Consider the following 21,601-nt stretch of genomic DNA (forward strand, 5'->3'; position numbering starts at 1 on the left):
CGTAAAGTTATTTTTATTTGCAATTAATTTGTAATTGTAATTGATATGTGATATCATTTCCGTCCCGAATCCCAATCACACTTCCCACTTCCAGAATTAAAGAAATACGGATTCCATAATAATTTTTTTTTAAATAATGAAACTATTCCCAATTCGACCTCCATCTATTTTTTAAACAGATAAAGCCTGAAACGTTGCAAATTTTCCTTCTAGCTCTAGCTAATCAAGCAAGTTATAAATTTAAATAAGTATTAAAGTCAATTAGGAGTTAGGGAAAGAAAGCAAAGTTTGCATGATTCTGAATTTGTCACTATTTTTCTTAGTTTATTGTTTATTTGTCTTCAAGTACTAATTATCAGGCTATATTTAAGTCATAAAGAGTTCATTCTCTCTATGAAAACAAAAACAAAAGTACCCAAAAAAAACATAAATTAAAACTTCTTTTCGATGCATAATTCAGATCACGAACTCTACTTGTCGGGAGATTTGTTAGCGGATTCTATGGTCAACGAATAGCTGCCCCGTTCAGACTTGCTAGACTGGCTCATGATAGTTACGGATCCTTTTGTTGTGCAACGGATTAAAAAAAATAATAATATATAAAAATAAAACGGATAAAAATAAAATAAAACCTTTGGTAGTGCATCGAACGATGTGGCCAAAGAGCTCGTTGTTTGTCACCGCAGGAGCCACTGCACATTTGGGATTGTGCCAGTCTTTCAGCGGAATGATAAAGTTCCAGCCAGTAACAACTTTGTATCCAAGTTCATTTTCAACCATTGCGACTCCAATGGTAGTGTTCGAGTCTGCTGTTCCCGTCTTCTTCGAATTGGAATCAAACATACTGGGAACCACAGGATGGAAACCCGGGTGGTAATCAGTCGTCAATGAGAACGATATAAATACTCCAGGAATCGCCTATCAAAAAGAAAATACTGAAATATTTAAGGTGAAAAAATTACTTAAATGAAACCATACTTTGTCAATATAACTTCCAAAATTCTTTGGCGATTCGAAGCAAAATTCTCCCAATTGCTGAACAAACTCGGGATGAAACGCAGGCAAAGGGCGGACATGGATTTCGCCTTGGAAAGTACCCGACTTGTATAATTTCAGGATGAAGATGGAAAACTGGCCCATGACGAATCTATTGCTCTTGGATGGCAGTCTAGGAGGCAATGATGTCGGCAATGCTTGCACAGTGCTGACAACAGTGGCAGAGGGACAAGTGACGACTGCCGAAGATTTGGAATCACACACTGCCGATGGAAGGTCTTCTTCCATTGAGTTCTTCTGCCGCTCCAAAAACCAGAAAACAGCATGAGAGAGCAACTTTGAATCTTGTTGGCATAAAGGACCATTTAATGAAGGGCTGATGGGTAGGAAACGAAACCCGCTCTTTAAAATGGGGTGCGTCGATGTAGGGCGATCGTTTTCATCGTACAAAAGAACTTGAATCTTCGTTTTCCGTCTTCGTTCGTACTCTGAAGCTACCGCAGTTGCTTCGTCAAGTTTTTGTTTGTATACTTCAAACGATTCCGTCATCTTCTTTTTCAGTGTGTCGACGGAATCGGTGGATGTGGAACCTTCTACTAGTGACATCAACTCGGACAAAACCATGTCCCTTTTTTGACCATTTTGTGCTTCTGTTTCTTGATCAGTATCTGACGATTCATATTCTTCCCAGACTGAGACCATTTCCGCCAGACTAAGATCATTATCTTCTTGACATTTTTTGGCTTCTTCTCCTGCAACATTGATGGCTTCAATAATGAGGTCCATTTCTTCTTGAACTTTCTTACGCGTCTGAATAGCCAGTGCTAATTTGCTCATTCCAGTGTCCTTGATTTCCAGTAACTCTTCTTTTAATTTTAAAAGAGCATCAAGATTTTTGTTTTTCATCCTGTCATTAAAAATTTTAGATCAATGTTAAATTAAGAATACTTTAAAAGTTATGCAAAACGTACTGGGGATACATGAGATCAATTGGATCTGGAACAGCTGATCGCTTGTTAAGTTTAAGCATTTGAAGTGCATAGGTATTGTTCGGCAGTATCCACTTTGAACAGTCGGAGATATCTTTGGAAGCAACATTACGGCAAAAGGGGCATGTAATGGACTTAATAGTGGTACCTTGCACTATCCCCTTTTAAAAAATGTAAGAAAAGTCAATATCTTTACCAAAGTCTTGTTTCTATTTCAAATGGTTACCTGAAGACAAAGAAGACATACAGTATGCGAACATGGCAAGAATTTTGGTTTCCTAATTTCCTCGTCATACTCCCACAAACAAACGCCACACGTGACGAAATCGTCGTTGTCGTCGTCGTTACTTGCCATTTCTCACGGCAGTTCTTTAAAGGCAAACGAATACCTACGTCTAGTAAATTTTAACGATTAAATGATACCTCAGATTTTAAAACAAACACGTGCAATTCTTCATAGCAACGCATGGAACAGGGCTTGGCAGAAGTTTATGCAACCATGATGAAAGCAACCATGCCATCCATTTATTGCAACCATGCCGGATATTTCAAAACTAGTACCACTTGATGGGCTGGTGGCGCCTCTATTGGCCGATACTTAAAAACTACTTAAAGTATAGAGGGCCAAGTTGGAATTATTTTTCCATTTCTTTTCTTTTTTTACATTACCATTTCTCATCTTTTTTTATCTTCAATTTTTTTATAAGTCGTTAGTTGATGAAAATTTTATTTTATAGAAGGAATCGTCAAGAATTGTATTGTGTTGTTAACTTGTTAAGTCGATCGAATTGAAAATTCGTAATCGTCGCTCGGCTGCTGCTGCTGGAAGTCGTCGATATTGATGAAGGCAATTCCAGGACTTGCGGTCGGTTCCACCCTGTGTGAACCCGAATATCGTCGAATCAATTGAAATGAAATAATAATAATCATCGGCGACTATTTACGGATAAGTGTTGGAATTGTACCGATGGCCATTATGTCAGACTGGTTGTCACATCTGTTGATTGATTGGTCCAGTTAAAAGTGTTAGCTCATGCACAATTTATTTTAAGAATAAATCCTCAAGTTAACAGCATTGCGTTATCATGTAGTTTCTTTAATGCATTTATGGCATTGATACAGGGTTGATCCGGTTTAGAGTGGACTTTCCAAATGAAGGATCTACTGGGATTCAAGACTTATTGTGTAGTTGATTACTTCAGATTTCTTGGACTTGCTGAGTTCCATAACGATTTCATTGGGTGAATCGGAAGTATTCATGACATGGCCAAACATTTCGACTGGCAGGGGTGATATTAAATTCTTATGCTGGTGATTTACAGGACTCACAGAAAGGATCAAGCTCCAGCTAGTGATAGCGGAGGAGCTCAGGATCGAACCGGGCAGACTAGATTTGTTTAAGATTATCCCGACCTCACCAGGAGCCGCGTTAGGAGTGGTGCCAGGCCAAGGATTAGAAGTATAATTGGGAACCATGGGGTGAAATAGAAGATGGGACATGGAGAACAAAGCAAATACTCCAGCGTGCGCCTGCAAAAGTGTCCATTTTTTAAATGAATTTCAAATTTTAATTGTTTAATGGGCGATACCTTGTTAACAGTGGTGACGAAATCTTTGGGAGATTTGTAACAGAATTTGCCCAAGTGTTGGAGAAATTCCGGGTGAAATGTGGGCGCAGGACGGATCCGAATTTCACCTTTAAGAGCGCCCGATTGAAACAGCCTCAGGATGAAAATTGATTCTCCCAAGACGAATTTGTTGTTTGCAGTTGGGGTTGGACTTGGGAATATGTAGGTGGGTTTAAAAGTGGGTGTAACAGTTGCGGGGGCTGGTGGGGAATTCATTTTCATGGCCGACATCAGTTCTGCTATGTGAAGGTAGTTTTCCACCTGAAGCTTCTTGACTTGCGCTCCAGCCTCAAATATCGTTTTCATGACAACATCCAACTGCTCTTGAACGTCATAGCGCGTTTCCAGGGCACTGGCTAATCTTGTTCGGTAATCCCTGAAATGTTACGATAAAATTAAATTCGCATATTTATCTTACGATTGAGTAAATTTAAAAGAAGATTACAGAGAACTGGCAGTTGTTCCAGTTGTTTCCTTTTCCTTCTTTAATTTGATGATGTGCAGGGCGTACAAATTGTTGGGCAGACTTGTAACAGTTACGCCGACAAAGTTCTTGCGGCAAAATGGACAGGAAATCATGTCCTTTAGGCAGATTTTCTAAGATCAAATAATGTCCAAGGGTTTAGTAAAACAAATATAAATGACGTCATATTCGTTTTACCTGGAGACAACTGAAGCACACCGTGTGGGCACATTGGAGAAATTTGGGTTTCCTATTTTCCTCGTCAAATTCACATAAGCAAACACCGCAATTGACGAAATGTTCCGTATCGCTAGCGTCGTCTAAAGCGCCGTCCATGTTCTTTACCTACTGTCGTCCGACTCCCATCTTATCACCTTTTTTGAACATTGTTTGATTATCACCACTCCTTACAAATGCTTTAAAAGTTGCGCAATAGCCTGACGAATCTTGATTAAAAACTGACTGCGTTATCACAGGCCAATGTAGAACAAAACATTTAGGAATATCTTAATGAAACTAACATGTTAAACAAACGCTGAACATGCAATACATTTCCATCAAATTTTTAATTTGCTCTCAAAAGCTGTGATCTTATACAGTTTTCTTTCAACGGTTAGAATTAAGGATGTACATGCAATCTTCGATTAGAACTAAATACCTTATTGAGGTAGTACTACTGGGATTCGAGAGTCATTGTGTAGCTTCCTCTTTCGTTCTTTTTGGACGTACTCAGCTTTGTAATGGCTACATTGGGGTGATTGGATGTGTCGATGATGTGTCCAAACAGTTCGGCGGAAGCGGAAGTTATGATCTTTCTTTGTTGGTTGTTGGCAGGATTCAATGGTATGAACAGATTCCAACCTGTAATGGTGTTGGGGCCGACACCGACGGGTTGATTCTTTTTCTTAAAAATGATCCCAACCTCACCCATTTTTGAGACATTAATACGAGTTGTCTGATTAGCAGCCGTAAAAGTTGGACGAAATGACGCATGAGACATCGATATTGAGACGAACACTCCAGCCTGGGCCTGATAAACCAAAAAGTTATGAAAATCTTTTCATTGGCGGTAGAAAATTAATCAAAAACGATTACCTTGGCAACAGTAGAGACAAAATTCTTTGGTGAATTGTAACAAAACTGTAACAACTTTTGCACAAATTCCGGGTGAAATGTGAATGCTGGGCGGATCCGAATTTCGCCTATTGACGTGCCGGAGTTAAACACTTTCAGGATGAAAATGTAAGTATGCATCGAGGACTGGACCAATTTGGCAATCATGGGGGATATTGGATTTGGCAAAAAGCTTGACGCTGTCGGTTGCGGAGTAACTTCAATGAGCGACAGCAGTTCCGCCATTTCGATATTGTTTTCTTCCTGGAGTTTCTTCACTTGATCACCAACCGCAGTGATGGATTTCACGATGGCATCCAATTGCCCTTGTACTACTTTTCGTTTCTTGAGAACAGAGGCCAATTGCACCGTTTGCTCCATCATTACTGCCTTTTTTACCGAATTACAAGATCGACACTCCCTAAAATGGTTAAGATTCATTTAAAATTTGAATAAAAACTACATTTTTAAAAATTTTGTTTACAAAGAACTGACGGCCGTTACTTTCGTCTTTTCCCTCTCTTCTTTTAATTTGACCATCTGGAGGGCGTAGGAATTGTTGGGCAGACTGGCAGTGTCGCTTATTAAGAATGTTTTGCGGCAAAAAGGGCATGTAATCCAGCCAGCGCCAGCTCGACATATTTCCTATAATCGTTAAAAATTCACGAATTGGATTTGTTGATACTATAAGAAAATTATTAAAATACCTGCAGACACTTCAGACAGTACGTGTGGCCACATTGTAGAAATTTGGGCTTCCTATTTTCTTCGTCAAATTCACAGAAACACACACCACAATTCACGAAATGTTCTAGATCGTTGGTAACGTTAGCCGTCGCCATGTCCGGACGCCTACTAACCTTATCGACTTTTTTTTCGTTTTCTTTCAACACGTTTTACTATCAGAGTTAAAATCTCCGGATCCTGGTTTGAAGGCGGCTGGAACCATTATCAGTTGTTTATGATCACTTTCAAGTTGTTTATAAGGTAATTAGGTACCTAGGATTATACTATTAGAAGGTTTATATAATTAGATTACAATTCTTATAAACGTTGGCTAACACATTTCAAATTTGGTAAATTTAGATAGTAGATTTTCTAGAATAAAAACGTTGAAGGGTTAAATAAAACTTTAAATATAAATGACGTCATATTCGTTTTACCTGGAGACAATTGAAGCACACCGTGTGGGCGCATTGTAGAAATTTAGGTTTCCTATTTCCTCGTCAAATTCACAAAAGCAAACACCGCAGGTCACGAAATGTTCCGTGTCTTCCTACATGTTTGATTATCACCGTCAATTGTCCGGAAGTCGGTCGTCACTTCACACACGCTTAAAAGATGAGTCATGGACTTGGGAATATCTGACGAATCTTGATTAAAACTGGACAGGTAACGACTACGTTATCTCAGGCCAAAACAAAAAGAGCTAGGAAATAAGGAAATCTCTCGTCGAACTAATGTTAGAAGCTAAACAACAGGAGAACATAACACACATGTCAATCCATTTTTAATTTGCTCTCAAAAGCTGCGATCTTACAGTTTCTTTGTTCAACGATTATATAATTTAAAAGGTATGCGATCTTCGATTGTAACCAAATACCTTACCAGTGAGGGGGATACTACTGGGATTCGAGAGTCATTGTGTAGTTTCTTCGATCATCCTTTTTGGACGTGCTCAGCTTTGTAATGGCTACATTGGGGTGATTGGATGTGTCGATGATGTGTCCAAACAGTTCGGCGGCGGCGGAAGCTATGATTTTTCTTTGTTGGTTGTTGGCAGGGTTCAATGGTATGAACAGATTCCAACCGGTAATGGTGTTGGGACCGACACCGATGGGTTGATTCTTTTTCTTCAAGATCATACCGACCTCACCCATTTTTGAGGCATTAATACGAGGTGTCTGATTAGCACCCGCCAAAGTTGGCTGAAAGGACACAGTATGAGACATCGATATTGAGACGAAAACCCCAGCCTGCGCCTGATCAAACCATAAAGTTTTATAAAATCTTTAATATGTAAAAACAATTGATCAGATGATTACCTTGTCAACAGTAGAGGCGAAAGTCTTTGGAGATTTGTAGCAAAACTGTCGCAACTTTTGCACAAATTCCGGGTGGAATGTGGACGCTGGGCGGATCCGAATTTCGCCTATTGACGTGCCGTTGTTAAACACTTTCAGAATGAAAATGGAAGACTGCATCGACGACTGCACCAATTTGGCAATCATGGGGGATATTGGATTTGGCAAATAGCTTGACGCTGTTGGTTGCGGAGAAACTTCAATGAGCGAAATCAGTTTTGCCATTTCGATATTATTTTCTTCCTGAAGTTTCTTCACGTGAACACCAACCGCAGTGATGAATTTCTCGATGGCATGCAATTGCTCTTGAACTCCTTTCCGTTTGTTAAGAACTGCGGTCAATTTCTTCGTTAGATCACTTATTTCTATCGATCCACCAGCTCGACACTCTCTAAAAAGCCAAAAGAAGAATATAAATACTACTAAGAAAAATGGCGCGCGAGATAATTCAAATTACATGAGACTCGTAGTTTCCTTTAATTTGACCATCTGAAGAGCATACGAATTATTAGGAAGACTGGCAGCGTCACTGGAGAACGTTTTGCGGCAAAAAGGGCACGTAATCACGCCATCTCGCCATATTTTCTGTAATCGTGAAAAAAATCCAAGGATTAAAAATAAAAGTAGTAACAGATTGCATAAACATTATTACATTATTATTCATTAATTACCATTATTATTTATTATTCATTATTATCAAAATTATTACCTTTAAACATTTAAGGCAAACGGTGTGGGCACATTGCAGAAATTTGGGCTTCCTCGTTTCCTCGTCAAATTCACATAAGCAAACACCACAATTCACGAAATGTTCCGTATCACTAGCGACGGCCATAGCCATGTCTTAGTTTGATGCTGACTGGCTTGATCAATGAACAAAATGAAACAGGAATATTCACCATAATACGCTTACGTAGCGCAAACGATTTTTCAAAATTCAGAGTAAGAATCAACGTTTAAGTTGTGTAACAGGTGTCGCGATATCTGCAAGGCTAGATTATGGGTAATATAGCAATTCGAGGAAATGGGCACAAAAGTTGGAAGCTGTTGCGAGATACGAATGACGAATGCATTATGTTAGAGTTGGAAGTAAATTGGAATAAGCGAAACGAAAGAAAATGGCATAGATGACAAGTAAAAATGTTGAACTGATTAGAATTTTAATTTTAATTAGACAGTTAACATATAGGACTCATTTCTACTCAAAATATTGGGAAGAATTTTTTACTGATTCTTGGCAATGTTAAATTCTAATCTTTCAATGTGTTAAATAATAAGACAAATTGCGCTCGTTAATTATAACTGGATTGCGCATTACAAATACTACTGGGATTCGAGAGACATTGTGTAGCGGTCTCTTTCGTTCCTTTTGGACATGCTCAGCTCAGCCACTGCTTTATTGGGTGAACTGCACGTGTCGATGATGTGTCCAAAGAGTTCGGCGCCAGCAGAAGATATTACGCTCTTTTGCTGGAGGTTTACAGGATTCAACGGTATGAAAAAATTCCAATCGGTAATGGTGTTGGGGCCGAAACCGACGGGTATAAGATTACTTTTCTTAAAGATCACACCAACCTCACCCATTTTTGAGGCACCAATACGAGCTGTCTGATTAGTGGCCCCCAAAGTTGGACGGAACTGCCAATGAGACATAAATATTGATACGAACACTCCAGCCTGCGCCTGATAACCCAAAAAGTAACGAAAATCTTTTAATTATTATCGTTAGAAGTTAAATAAAAAATTACCTTGTCAACAGTAGAGGTGAAAGTCTTTGGAGATTTGTAGCAAAACTGTCCCAACTGTTGCACAAATTCCGGGTGGAATGTGAGCGCTGGGCGGATCCGAATTTCACCTATTGGCAGCAAGATGTCAATAGACACTTTCAGGATGAAAATGTAAGACTGCATCGACGACTGCAACAATTTGGCATCCGCGGTCATGGGGGATATTGCATTTGGCAAAGACCTTGACGCTGTTGGTTGCGGAGTAACTTCAATGAGCGAAATCAGTTTTCCAATTTCGATATCATTTTCTTCCTGAAGTTTCTTCACTTGATCAGCAACCGAAGCCGCGATAGCATCCAATTCCCCTTGTACTTCTTTCCGTTTCTTAAGAACTGCGGTCAATTTCTTCGTTTGCTCCATGATTTCTGCGTTTCCTACCGATCCACAAGTTCGACACTTCCTAAAATGTTTAAGTTTATTTAAGTATTGTATAGAAAGTGCATTTTTTTTATTTTAATTTGGTTTACAAGGGTCTGACCGCCGTTACTTACGCATTTTCTCTCTCCTCTTTTAATTTGATCATCTGGAGGGCATAGGAATTGTTGGGCAGACTGGCAGTGTCGTATAGGAAATTTTTTCGGCAAAAAGGGCATGTAATCACTCCAGCTCGACATATTTCCTATAATCGTTAAAAATTACGAATTGGATTTGTTAATGCCATAAGAAAATTATTTAAATACCTGCAGACACTTCAGACAGACCGTGTGGGCGCATAGTAGAAATTTGGGTTTCCTGATTTCTTCGTCAAATTCGCAGAAACACACACCACAATTCACGAAATGTTCTAGATCGTTGGTAACGTTAGCCGTCGCCATGTCCTATCTCTTCCTGACTAACCTATTCGATCGTCTTGGTTTCCTTCAAAGCTTCATTATCAGTTCTTTTACAAATCTCCACCTGTATTTCAAAGCGGCTAAAGCCGTTATCAGTTTAGTTAAGATAATTTTCAAGTTGTTTGTAATGTGCGTCATTGGAATTTAATTTAAAAAAAAACGTTACGATTGCGAAATAGGATAACAAAAGAAAGAAAAAATTGCGTTCATAACGGAACCATTATTTAAGCGCTACTACTAGAACGGTAATCTAAATAGACTACTTAATTAAAATTGGCAAACACATTTCAGGTTTACAGGTTTGAAGGAAAATACCGTAGAGTACTAATGCCTCATTGTATTTTTCTTTAATTCTTTCCCGTACACTTGAAATCTCCGTTAAAGTAAAGTTTGGGTTGGACAACGGTTACCCTACAGATTACTACTGGACTATAGAGGTGATTGCGACTCTACAGTGATCGTGTAGCCCGCTCTTTCCGATTTGTTGGCCGAACTCAGTTTGATAACAGTTTCCATCATAAAACGATTGGTAACGCGACCGAATAAATCATTTGCCGAAACCTTTTTGACATGTTCCTCGTACTTTGGGCTTCGGAAATCTTCCAGCGGAAAAATGAAACTCCAACCGATCACTTGGTCGAATAACGACTTGAAAAAAGTGACACCGACCTCGTCTAACTGGTCAGCAAATGTTTTCACATTCTTGGGTTTCCGTGTCACAGCGTCGAAGTTTTCCATTTTGGGCACCACCGGCTGAAATTCGGCGTTGGCCATCGGAAATTCGACGTAAACTCCGGATATGACCTATTGCACAATCAACGGAACTTTAAAAGGATTGAATTGAATAGCTAATAATCTTAGTGTGCTACCTTACTGACTGTGCTGCAGAATACCTTTTGGGTTTGGAAACAAAATTCTCCCAATTGTCGCGTAAAGTCGCAATGTTCAAACATGTGCACAGGACGAATGATAATATTTTCTATGAGAGTCCCCGACTGATAGATTCTCAAGATGAAAAAGGAGGAAGCGTTCAAGACAAATTTCTTGGTAGAGGTTAAGGGTATGGAAGGTGGCAATTGCACGACTGGAGTTGGTTTCTCGCCTTTACCATCCGTCTCTACCATTGCAGAGGTGGGCTCTTCTCTATTGCAGACGTTATTTTGAAGTAATGAAAAAACGGCATGCGACAGCAACAGGGAATTTTGGTGGACTTGAGCTCCTTTTAAAGCTGGACTAAGAGGTTGGAAACGGAATCCTTCTTCCAACCAAGGAACCGTTGGAATTCGCCTGTCGTTTTCATCCAACAGATGGACAGCTATTTTCAATTTCTTGCGGAGTTCGTACTCTGAAGCTATTGCGGTCGCTTCACGACATTGCTGTTCGTACCATTCCACGGATTTGGTCATCTTCTGTTTCAGCGTCTCTGCAGTGTCGTCTGCGGTGGAACCTTCGACAAAAGACATCAACTCTGAAAAGTACAATTTTTCCTTCGGTTGACCATCGGGGGAGGATTTTTTACTGTTTCTTTCCAACAATGTCATCATTTGAGCTAAGTGAAAACTATTCTCATCTCGAAGTTTCTTGATTTCATTTTCCGAACACTGGATAGCATTCAAAAGTAGAGCAAGTTGTTCGTGGACTTTCTGGCGTTCCTGAATGGCCGTAGTCAATTGGTTGGTCCCAATGTTTTTCATTTTCATCAGTTCTTCTTTTAATTTGAAGAGCTCTTCTACATTTCTGATTGCATCAGCTGTCATTTCGACTGACGAGTGACCAGATGAAGTACATGTCCGTTTCTCTGCCGATCCACAAGTCAGACACCAGCTGACTGCCCTAAATGTGTGGTTTTATTATTTTTTTTTAGTAAAACGAATAGTTTGATTAAAACTACTTAGCTGATACTTACAAAGGAGTAGTCACAATCTCGGATAGTTTCGGCAGCACATTTTTATCCTTTAATTTTAGTAGGTAGAAGGCATACGCGTTGTTTGGCAGACTCTCGACATCGAACTTGACAAAAGTATCACGACAAAAAGGGCACGTAATCGTGTCTCCATGGCGAATTCCCTGAATAAATTGAACAGGGGACAGAAGTATAATTTAGTTTAGATAATAAAACGATTGAAACAATTTACCTTCAAACACGAGAGGCAGACGGTGTGGGAGCATTGCAGAAATTTGGGTTTCCTATCATCGTGATCGTATTCGAAAAAACAAACGCCACAAGTTATGAAATCTTCTACGTCGCTAGCCGCTGCCATTTCCCACAGTCGACTGTTTAACATGTTATCCATTTACCCTAATATTTGTACTTGTTCTTATCAGTTGGTCGTCTGACTAAACGAGACACAACAACCTTTTTAAATATACCAAAACGAGTCTTATACATCTACGCATCTACTTTTTAAAGCATAACCGGCTTTATCAACGAACGATTTAGTATCATAGATAAAAATCGTTCAACAAAAAGAACACTAATATACGTCTAATCTAATGATATCAAGTAGAAGGAGATGAAAACTGTAGTTCCCTTGATTCTGTTCACCCACTGCAGTGCACCCGTTCAAATTAGTTTGAACAATTAATGACTAAAATTAGGAAATTAGGAAATTAGGTAAAAAAGTCTTACTGGGATTTCAGTTATGATAAAATTTGCAGGTCTGTGAACAGGTTCCGATCCCGAGCGGTGAATAAGACTAAGACGACCGCGAAGAGCTCCTATACGCACGGAAGATAGTATCGAGATGGAGAACAACCTGGATCTTTTGGTGAAGATTCACAAGTCCAATGGCACTAAATTCTCTGAAATGAAATCGCAATTTCTAAATATTTCAAAAATTAATTAACGTTATAAAATATCCTTGGTGTAATTGACTATAAGAACTTGACCACCTGGATAGCAGAGGAATTGTCAGGCAGACTGGAAGTGTCGGTAGAAGTTGTTTCACGGAAGAAATGCAAAAACGGCAAACAAAAAACTCCTATTTCTCACAAAAACATATGACAAGGGTCCTACGCCATTAGCGTTGGCCACCGGCCCACACAATTTACGAGTTCATGATGCCGACTAATCAATGAAGAAGCAAAAATATTCCAGAATTTAGACAGTCAAAGATTACCGACGACACACTGACATTTAGATGTTAGATATGCAGCGACGAAATTTTCTCGGAGCTATATATTTTGTCTTTAACCTTTAATACTTAATAAGGATAATAGAATGCGTACTGGATTACATATTAAGAGAACTAGTTAATTATTGGGACTCTATAGTTACGGTATAGTTTGTTCTCTCCAACTTGTTGGTCAAACTCAATTTGGTAACAGATTCCAACATGTTGTGGCTAATGACACGACCGAAGAGGTCGTTGACCAACAACTTTTTCACGTGCACCTCATGCTTGGGGCTGCGGAATTCTTCCAGTGGAAAGACGAAGCTCCAACCGGTGACTTTGCCAGACGAGGTTTTCACCAAGGTGATACCGATTTCATCGATTACGTCAGCTTTGAAGACGTAGGTCGAACTTGTATTGGTGTCGATTACGTTCGGAATTTCAGGCTGGAATTGTTGGTTGGTGATCGGGAACAAGACATACACTCCAGGCACGACCTACAGATATATAAATGATTAATAGAATTTGAAACAATAAATAAATAAATAACATGTCACCTTGTCAATAGTGTTGCAGAAAATCTTTTGAGATTGAAAGCAAAATTCACCCAACTTTTGAACAAGTTCCGTTATCCAGGTCAATCTGAGCATGGGATTGAAGCGAATTTCTCCTTTAGGACTCCCAGATTGAAACAGTCTCAAGATGAAAACAGAAGACGGAGTCAACACGAATTTGCTGCTTGAGGGAAACACATTGGGAGGTAAAGTTACTGGAGATGATTTAATAGCGGATTTTATTTTTTTCTCCTTTTTCGTTACAGTCTTCGGTTTTTTCTTGGCATCTTTTGCCGCCACAGAGGTGGACGACGAATTTGAAGCAACAGCCAACTCTTGAGGCTCTTTTATTTTCAATGGGATCTTCTGCCGTTGTAGTAAGGAAAAGACGGCATGCGAGAGCAAAATAGAGTCTTGCCGGATTGAATTACCCTTTGGAGATGGAATAAGAGGTTGGAAACTAAATCCTTTTTCTAACAAAGGAAGTGTCGGAATGGGCTGGTCATTTTCATCGTAGAGATGGACGGTTATTTTCAATTTCCTTCGGAAGTCGTACTCTGAAGCAACGGCTGTGGCTTCACAGAGTTGTTGCTCGTGCATCTCGACCAATGTTGTCATCTTCTGTTTCAGAGTTTCGGTCGTGTCATCCGCGGTTGAACCATCAACCAACGACATCAACTCTGAAAAGAACAAACTTTTCTTTTCTGGAACATCCTGGGAATCCGTTTTCGATCCATTTCTTTCCAACACCGACACCATTTCAGTCATGCGGAGGTTGTTCTCATCTTGGAGTTTCTGCACTTCTTCTCCGGAACACTGGATAGATTTCATGATCAGCGCCAATTGCTCTTGAACTTTTTGACGCTCCTGAATGGCCATGGCCAGCTTGTTTGTTCCAGAATCTTTCATGGCCAAAAGTTCTTCTTTTAATTTCAAGAGGGATTCCAAGTTCTTGATTGTGTTGATCGTCATGTTGACCGATGAGTGGCCGGATGAAGAACATCCTAGTTTTTCAGCCGATCCACAAGTAAGGCACCAATGGACTTCCCTAAAAACATATTATTTCGAGATTAAAATAAAAAATAGAAATTTAAAAATAGTTGAACTGATGACGTACACAGGAGCGATGGGGATTTCAACTGGTTTTGGTGGCTCTTTCTTCTCTTTAAATTTGAGCATGTGGAGTGCGTAAGGATTGTTTGGCAGACTCTCGACATCGAACTTGACAAAAGTATCACGACAAAAAGGGCACGTAATCGTGTCTCCATGGCATATTCCCTGAATAAATTGAACAAAGGATAATTTAGTTAGGATAATAAAACTCTGAGTAAACATTTACCTTCAAACACGAGAGGCAGATGGTGTGGGAGCATTGCAGAAATTTGGGTTTCTTGCCAACATCGTCGTATTCGCAAAAACAAACGCCACAAGTCACGAAATCTTCTACGTCGTTAGCCGCTGCCATTTTCCGCTATCGACTGCCTCCAAGTTATCAATCGCTCCAACATTTATACCTGCTTCTTATCAGCTGACTCATCAACTGTTTAAATAAAGAAAAATGAGTCACAACATCTATACGTCTAAAACATTTAGTAGATTTTATCAGTCGGTAAAGACTAAAGCACAAACATTCTTTAAACTGCAGCTTTCAGTTTTTATCGTCTTATGCGTCATTTTGAGTGGTCCGAACCTTTGTCTTGATTTCAAGTTGACTATCGTTTTTATTAGAATTTCTCTACTAATCCAATATTATCACGTGAAATGAAATTGCGACTGTATTTTGCCTGAACTAGTTTCACACACTGGAGTATACAGTTCACATTCCAGTTTGAAGCACTACATTATTAAAAACTCGTAAATTAGGACTCATACCTTACTGGGATTCCATAGTTATGACGTAGTTCTCATGTAAATGAGCAGGTTCCAATCCCGAGCGGTGGGAGGCCACACGACCAAATAGCTCGTTGGAAGATACATTTTTCACGTGCATTTCGTACTTTGGGTTTCGGAAATGTGCAAACGGGAACATGAAGCTCCATCCGGTGATGGCGTTGTTATTTCCGTCGGAGGACAGAATCAAATTGGTGACACCGACCTCATCGACGTTTTCCGCTTTTGGGTTGCAGTGGGATCTCTGATTACCAAGGTCGATCATACTGGGAATTACAGGCTGGAATTGAAGATGTCCCATTGGAAATAAGACGAACACTCCAAACTTATCCTGTATAAGGAAATTCAGTTTAACCGTGATATTAAAAACAAGAAATTAGTAAAATAGTTACCTGATCGACGCTATTACAAAAAACCTTTGGGGATTTGTAACAGAATTCGCCCAATTTCTGCACAAAATCCAAGTGAAATGTGGGCACGGGACGAATAAAAATTTCACCCTTTAGAGAACCAGACTGAAACCATCGCAGAATAAAAACAGACGACTGTCCCAAGACGAATTTCGTTCCATTTGCTGGTACAGAGACCGGCAGAGATACGCTTAGTATTTTAGCAGCTACCATGGTACGTTTCTGGTGTTCATTTTGCAATGCGGATGGAGATAACGCTGGAGAAATAACAGCACTGGCCGTTTTTGGTCGCAGCTCATTTTTCAATGAAATCTTTTGCCTTTCCAGTAATGAAAAAACGGCATGCGATAGCAACTGGGAATCTTGTCGGACTTGAGATCCTTTCAAAGCTGGACAGAGCGGTTGGAAACGGAATCCTTCTTCTAGCCAAGGAACAGTTGGAATTCGCCTGTCATTTTCATCCAACAGATGGACAGCTATTTTCAATTTCTTGCGGAGTTCGTACTCGGAGGCTATTGCGGTTGCTTCACAATAATTTCGCTCATACAGCTCGATCAATTTTTCCATCTTCTCTTTCAAGGTCTCTGTTGTATCTTCTTCGGTCGAACCATCAACCAACGACATCAATTCTGAAAAGAACAATTCTTTCTTCGGTTGACCATCCTGGGCACCATCTTTTGATCCGCTTCCTTCCAATATCGAAATCCATTCAGCCAAGCGCAGGTTGTTGTCATCTTGAAGTTTCTGTACTTCTTCTTCTGAACTCTGGACGGATTTCTTGATCAGAGCAAGCTGTTCTTGTACTTTTCTCCGTTCTTGTATCGCCATGGCCAATTTGTTTGTCCCAATGTCTTTCATTTTCAAAAGTTCTTCTTTTAATTTTAGAAGGGATTCCAAGTTCTTGATCGTGTCGGCCGTCATGTTGACAGAAGAGTGACCAGATGGAGTACATCCTGGTTTCTCTGCCGATTCACAGGTCGAACACCAGCTGACTTCCCTGGAATGTAAATAAATTAAAATCGTAAAACTTATAGTTTGCTACACATTTGTTACATGACTTACATAAGTGTAACAATGTTTTGGGGCTCTTTCTTCTCTTTGAATTTGAGCATGTGGAGAGCGTACGGGTTGTTGGGTAAACCGGTGACGTCCAAGCTGAGGATCATTTCGCGACAAAATGGGCAAGTAATCAGGTGTCCTTTACGCATTTCCTGAGCCACAATTGAGACTTGAAATAATTAATATTGCAAGTTTAGTCAAATTAGTTTACCTTTAAACACGAAAGGCATACTGTATGAGCGCATGGAAGAAATTTGGGCTTCCTGTCGAAATCGTCGAATTGGTAGAAACAAACTCCACAATTGACGAAATCTTCGACGTCGTTTGCTGTGGCCATTTCTCACAGTAGACTGCCCACATCGTATCAATTGCTTCAGTGCATAAATGTTCTTCTTATCAGCGGAGGATTGGATTACGACACGAAATTTATTTTCGAAGTTGCTTCATTGTACTCAATGGTCTTGCATACGTATCTTAACCGGTAAGGAGTATAGTATCATCACAGATATCACCGATAAGTATTTACCTGAATACGAAAAGAAAATAATAATTCAGACCTATAGATTACAATCTATAAAAATGAATAAGAACCATAAAAATTGACAAAAGCAATTAAGTGTATGACAAAAAATCAATTTCTTAATACAGATTGTTTCATTGATAAAAGTTGATACTTTTAAACGATACCATTAAATGTCCACTTCTTGATTGATGATTTCTAAGTCAGCTACTTTCATTATTTTGATAAAGAACATCTTTACATCACGTACCGATTATTGGCTTCATAGGCAAAGGTAGTATTTCTTGTGAATCTAGGTTGTTATTGAGATTCCAGAGTCATGACGTAGTTCTCTCTGTCAGACTTGCTAGTCAGACTGAGTCTGACTAAAGGTTCCAGCATGTGGTGGTGAATAACACGACCAAAGACCTCATTGTTCGTCACTGTTTGTGGCAAATTCTCGTGCATTTGAAAATCTTCGTCATCTTCCAGTATAAAGACCAAACTCCAGTCGGTAATTTTATTACCCGACGCTTTAACCATGGTGATCCCGACCTCATCAACATCCTTAGCTGCTGCTGTCCAGGAATCCATATGCTCAGTCATACTTGGAACCACGGGTCGGAACTCTGGGTGTAGCATTGGAAAAAGAACGAAGACTCCAGCCACGGCCTGTTGAAAAACATTTTGGTTTTTAAATACAACTAAATTAATAGAAATAAATAAAGATGAGACCAATAACAACCTTGTCAACAGAACTGCAAAACTCCTTGGGGGATCTGTAACAAAATTCCCCAAGTTTCTGCACAAAGTCTGGATAAAATGTTGGTACAGGGCAGATGTGAATTTCACCTTTTAATCTACCTGACTGGTACAATCGGAGTATAAACATGGAATGCAGATTTCCTGAAAAGAACAGCTCGGTTGGCACACTGTTGGGAGAGATCATGGATTGTTTTTTAAGTAATTCCATGAGAGAAATCATTTTAGTTAGGTTTGAGTTGTTTTCTTCTACAAGTTTTCGATTTTCCTCTCCAGCAAGATTGATTGAAGACATAGTCTTAGCCAGTTGATCATCAATTCTTTTATGAACCATGAACATATTTTTCAATGAACGTTCAGTAATAGCCCTGTAAAATAATCATTGTTGTTTAAGTTATACACATGTTGATAAAATGAGAAAACTTTTATACAGCAAATCTGTTGACAATTTTCCAATTTTCTTTTCCTTTTCTTGCTTGAGCATTTGGAGTGCATACACATTATTTGGCAGTTCCAGGATTTCACAAGCTTTCCGACAGAATGGACACATGATTATAAAATCCCCATTCTTGAAATTGTGAAAATAAATAGGGTCAGTCTTGATAAGGAGAATTTCTTCCAAGAGATAAAGATAAATTATACAAATCGTGGCTTACTGAAATTTTGTTGATGCATTCAAGGCAAAGGGTGTGAGAACATGGCAGGAACTTGGGTTTTCTATCTATGTCATTATACTCTCGTATACAAATTCTACACTTCACGAATTCGGCAATATCCTCGTCATCATCGAGAGACATTGATGATGATATCGACATAACTTCAATTATTGTTGATTCCCTTGACCATACAACTTAAATTTTCATACGAAAATTGTAGCCACTTGATATCCAATAAGTGAACTCAAAAATGCAACAAAATATTATAAAGATATAAAATGTTATTGAAACTTTAAAACCACACCACACTCGTGATTTTTTTTCAAAGATGGAAGTTTTGGAGGAACCACAGACTACGAATGTCTGTTGTGGAGGAACTGAAAAATGGCAATGGCGGCAATGGAATGGGGATGGGTTCACAAATCAGAATGGATCGGAATGGAATGGATTAGCGACAGTGGCGCCTCTGGATAATTTGAATTAGAAAATTCGATCACCTTTAAAAAATTTAATTTATCAGTTTAGTTAAGAAATGTTTTGAGCATTAATAATACATTATCATTTTATTTAATCAAAGTATAATACATTCCGTATTTCCGTTAAACTTCATTGGGATTATTGCGATTCCAGAGTCATGCTGTATTCTATTCGTTCTGATTTTTTACTTTTGCTAAGTTGCGTCATAGCTTCCAACATATTATTATGAACAACTCGACCAAATAAAACATTATCCAATACATTTTCATGCAAATTATCACGTTTGATGAAATGCTCATACTCTTCCAATACAAAAATGAAGCTCCAACCGATAACTTTGCCAGCCGATGTCTGAACTAAGGTAAAACCTACATCATGGATATCTTCAGCTGTATAGTTAAATAAAGGGTCGTAACTGCCATCTTCGTTGGAGCAATGACCAATCATACTAGGAACTTCCGGTTGAAATAGTGGGTGTGTCATCGAAAATAAGACAAACACCTCTGAAAGAGCCTTTAAATACGTTTAAATTATGTTAGTTTGAATGCTGTAATATCTGATAACATTAGAATGTTACCTTGTCAATACCAGTAGAAAATTTCTTCTGAGTCTTGTAACAAAAATCACCCAACTTTTGCACAAACGCAGGATGAAATGTAGGTGCTGGACGGATGTGGATTTCACCTGTCGACCTACCCGATTTAAATAGTCTTAGAATAAACTTGGACGACAGATCTCCCAAGACAAATTTGCTCTTGTTGGATATTGTTGGAGGCAAAGACGTTAACTTGGAAGCACCTGCAATTGGCTGTTCATTTTTAATAGAGATATTTTGCTTCTTCAACAAGGAGAATACGGCGTGCGAGAGTAGCATCAAATCCTGCTGGAATCCATTTAATAGAGACGGATTGAAAGGTTGGAAGCGGAATCCTTCAAAGAATACGGGTAGCGTCTGGATCGGGTGGTCGTATTCATCGTACAGGTAAACGGCAATTTTTGTTTTACTCCGGAGTTCATACTCTGAAGCAATGGCCGTCGCTTCATCGAGTTTCTGTTCACACAGTTCGACGGATTTTTCCATTTTCAGTTTCAGCGTCTCGGTCGAATCCGCCGCAGTTGAATCGTCGAATAAAGATTTTAACTCTGAAAATACCAAAGACCTTTTCGGACCGTCTTGGTGATTTGTTTGGTCAGTTTTCTTCACGTCGTTTTCCATTACTGAAATCATTTCCGCTAGGCAAAGATTATTCTCGTCCTGGAGTTTCTGGACTTGTTCTCTAGCAGTTTCGATGGATTTCATAATCAAGTCCAGTTGCTTTTCAACCTTTTTGCGCTCTTGAATAGCCATGGCCATTTTGGTCGTCCTAGAGTCTTTCAGTTTCAACATTTCTTCTAGTGAGTTGAAAAAGGCATCCACATTTTTGTTATGCATCCTACCAACAAAATATATCAAAGTTAAAGTAAAAGATTGAATTGAAATAAGTGAATTACTTACAGAGGATTAACAACAATCGAAGTGAGTTCTTCAATTTGTCTCTTTTGTTTGATTATGTGGAGTGCGTGGTTATTGTTGGGAAGAATCCATTTTTCCTTGATGTCCTTCCTAGGATCGGTGCTAATGTTTCGGCAGAACGGGCATGTAATGGATTTCTTGCCTTGACTTTGACTTAATAATTTCTATGGAATAAAATTGCTTTTATAAAAATTGTGTTGCTTCTATATTGAATGGAAATGAATTACCCTGATGCACTCGAGGCAAACGGTGTGGAAACACGGAAGGAATTTGGGTTTCCGAATTTCTTCGTCGTATTCGTACAAACAAACGCCACAAGTAGCGAAATCTTCGGCGTCACCAAACGTCGTCATCTCACGCGCAGTCTGTCTAAACTATTATCAGTCTCACATCACATTTAGCCTATTTAGATTTTTGGGCTTATCGTTTGTTGAAACCGAAAGGCGTAGCAATCATACTGTTGCTATGGCAATAATCTGCATACAAGAGGCATAAAGAAAGATATCAGATTTAAAAAAAAATTTGAAATAAAAGTAAACTAGTTTCTCATAACGTCGTACGTGCTGATTATCGACTAATCTTCAATCTATTCTTAGAATGGCGTAAGCTAACCGAGAGTTGCATTACCTTGTAATTCGAGGTACGGTGGTTTTTATTGCTAATAATTAGCAATCGATAAATATCAGCAAAGTGTCGCTTTACAAACAATGATCTTGGAGTCGCGCCCTGGTTGGCAGCACCCATTTTTTAGTCCACTCTTTTTCTGATTTGTCTA

At 39.1% G+C, this 21,601-nt stretch overlaps 4 protein-coding genes across 18 annotated transcripts; all 4 read right to left on the reverse strand.

The window, feature by feature from the left end:
• Positions 1–296: 296 nt before the first annotated feature.
• Positions 297–2,531, reverse strand: LOC124326139. The gene is made up of 5 exons (XM_046784801.1): positions 2,212–2,531; positions 1,968–2,146; positions 979–1,903; positions 633–918; positions 297–562 (listed from the first exon to the last, which is right to left on the reverse strand). Exons 1-5 carry the CDS (start codon positions 2,338–2,340, stop codon positions 471–473), a joined length of 1,611 nt encoding a protein of 536 aa, XP_046640757.1. The 5' UTR covers positions 2,341–2,531; the 3' UTR covers positions 297–470.
• A 480-nt stretch (positions 2,532–3,011) lies between these two features.
• LOC124326297 lies at positions 3,012–7,365 on the reverse strand. Of its 6 annotated transcripts, XM_046785038.1 has the most exons (9): positions 6,353–6,441; positions 6,050–6,287; positions 5,897–5,948; positions 5,674–5,834; positions 5,172–5,610; positions 4,275–5,106; positions 4,059–4,210; positions 3,575–3,989; positions 3,012–3,515 (listed from the first exon to the last, which is right to left on the reverse strand). In XM_046785038.1, exons 6-9 carry the CDS (start codon positions 4,410–4,412, stop codon positions 3,147–3,149), a joined length of 1,074 nt encoding a protein of 357 aa, XP_046640994.1. In that variant the 5' UTR covers positions 4,413–5,106; positions 5,172–5,610; positions 5,674–5,834; positions 5,897–5,948; positions 6,050–6,287; positions 6,353–6,441; the 3' UTR covers positions 3,012–3,146. The 6 variants fall into 6 exon arrangements, with proteins under 6 accessions (XP_046640994.1, XP_046640995.1, XP_046640997.1 ...); XM_046785039.1 differs by lacking the exons at positions 5,897–5,948; positions 6,050–6,287 and having other exon boundaries at positions 6,353–6,396; XM_046785041.1 differs by lacking the exons at positions 5,172–5,610; positions 5,674–5,834; positions 5,897–5,948 and having other exon boundaries at positions 4,275–4,326.
• On the reverse strand, positions 7,036–15,544 carry LOC124326122. 8 transcript variants are annotated; one of them, XR_006915514.1, is made up of 10 exons: positions 12,786–12,861; positions 12,523–12,715; positions 12,029–12,192; positions 11,800–11,960; positions 10,763–11,726; positions 10,563–10,697; positions 9,741–9,957; positions 9,552–9,679; positions 9,022–9,460; positions 7,036–7,171 (listed from the first exon to the last, which is right to left on the reverse strand). XR_006915514.1 is itself a non-coding variant. In XM_046784776.1 (6 exons), the coding sequence occupies exons 3-6, from the start codon at positions 12,152–12,154 to the stop codon at positions 10,323–10,325; spliced, it is 1,626 nt and encodes a 541-aa protein (XP_046640732.1). In that variant the 5' UTR covers positions 12,155–12,167; positions 12,523–12,715; positions 12,786–12,861; the 3' UTR covers positions 9,992–10,322. The 8 variants fall into 8 exon arrangements, 6 of the variants coding, with proteins under 6 accessions (XP_046640732.1, XP_046640729.1, XP_046640731.1 ...); XR_006915512.1 differs by lacking the exon at positions 7,036–7,171 and adding an exon at positions 8,225–8,956; XM_046784776.1 differs by lacking the exons at positions 7,036–7,171; positions 9,022–9,460; positions 9,552–9,679; positions 9,741–9,957 and having other exon boundaries at positions 9,992–10,697; positions 12,029–12,167.
• On the reverse strand, positions 15,117–21,545 carry LOC124326133. 3 transcript variants are annotated; one of them, XM_046784792.1, is made up of 9 exons: positions 18,837–19,353; positions 18,612–18,748; positions 18,164–18,548; positions 17,607–18,090; positions 17,399–17,445; positions 17,131–17,311; positions 16,923–17,071; positions 15,843–16,857; positions 15,117–15,781 (listed from the first exon to the last, which is right to left on the reverse strand). In XM_046784792.1, the coding sequence occupies exons 6-9, from the start codon at positions 17,254–17,256 to the stop codon at positions 15,434–15,436; spliced, it is 1,638 nt and encodes a 545-aa protein (XP_046640748.1). In that variant the 5' UTR covers positions 17,257–17,311; positions 17,399–17,445; positions 17,607–18,090; positions 18,164–18,548; positions 18,612–18,748; positions 18,837–19,353; the 3' UTR covers positions 15,117–15,433. The 3 variants fall into 3 exon arrangements, 2 of the variants coding, with proteins under 2 accessions (XP_046640748.1, XP_046640747.1); XM_046784791.1 differs by having other exon boundaries at positions 17,131–17,445; positions 18,837–19,354; XR_006915515.1 differs by lacking the exons at positions 15,117–15,781; positions 15,843–16,857; positions 16,923–17,071; positions 17,131–17,311; positions 17,399–17,445 and adding exons at positions 19,891–20,746; positions 20,809–20,990; positions 21,054–21,302; positions 21,454–21,545 and having other exon boundaries at positions 17,519–18,090; positions 18,837–19,826.
• Between the last annotated feature and the right edge of the window lie 56 nt (positions 21,546–21,601).

The sequence above is a fragment of the Daphnia pulicaria genome, chromosome 2 (assembly GCF_021234035.1).
Source record: "Daphnia pulicaria isolate SC F1-1A chromosome 2, SC_F0-13Bv2, whole genome shotgun sequence".
Taxonomy (NCBI): domain Eukaryota; kingdom Metazoa; phylum Arthropoda; class Branchiopoda; order Diplostraca; family Daphniidae; genus Daphnia; species Daphnia pulicaria.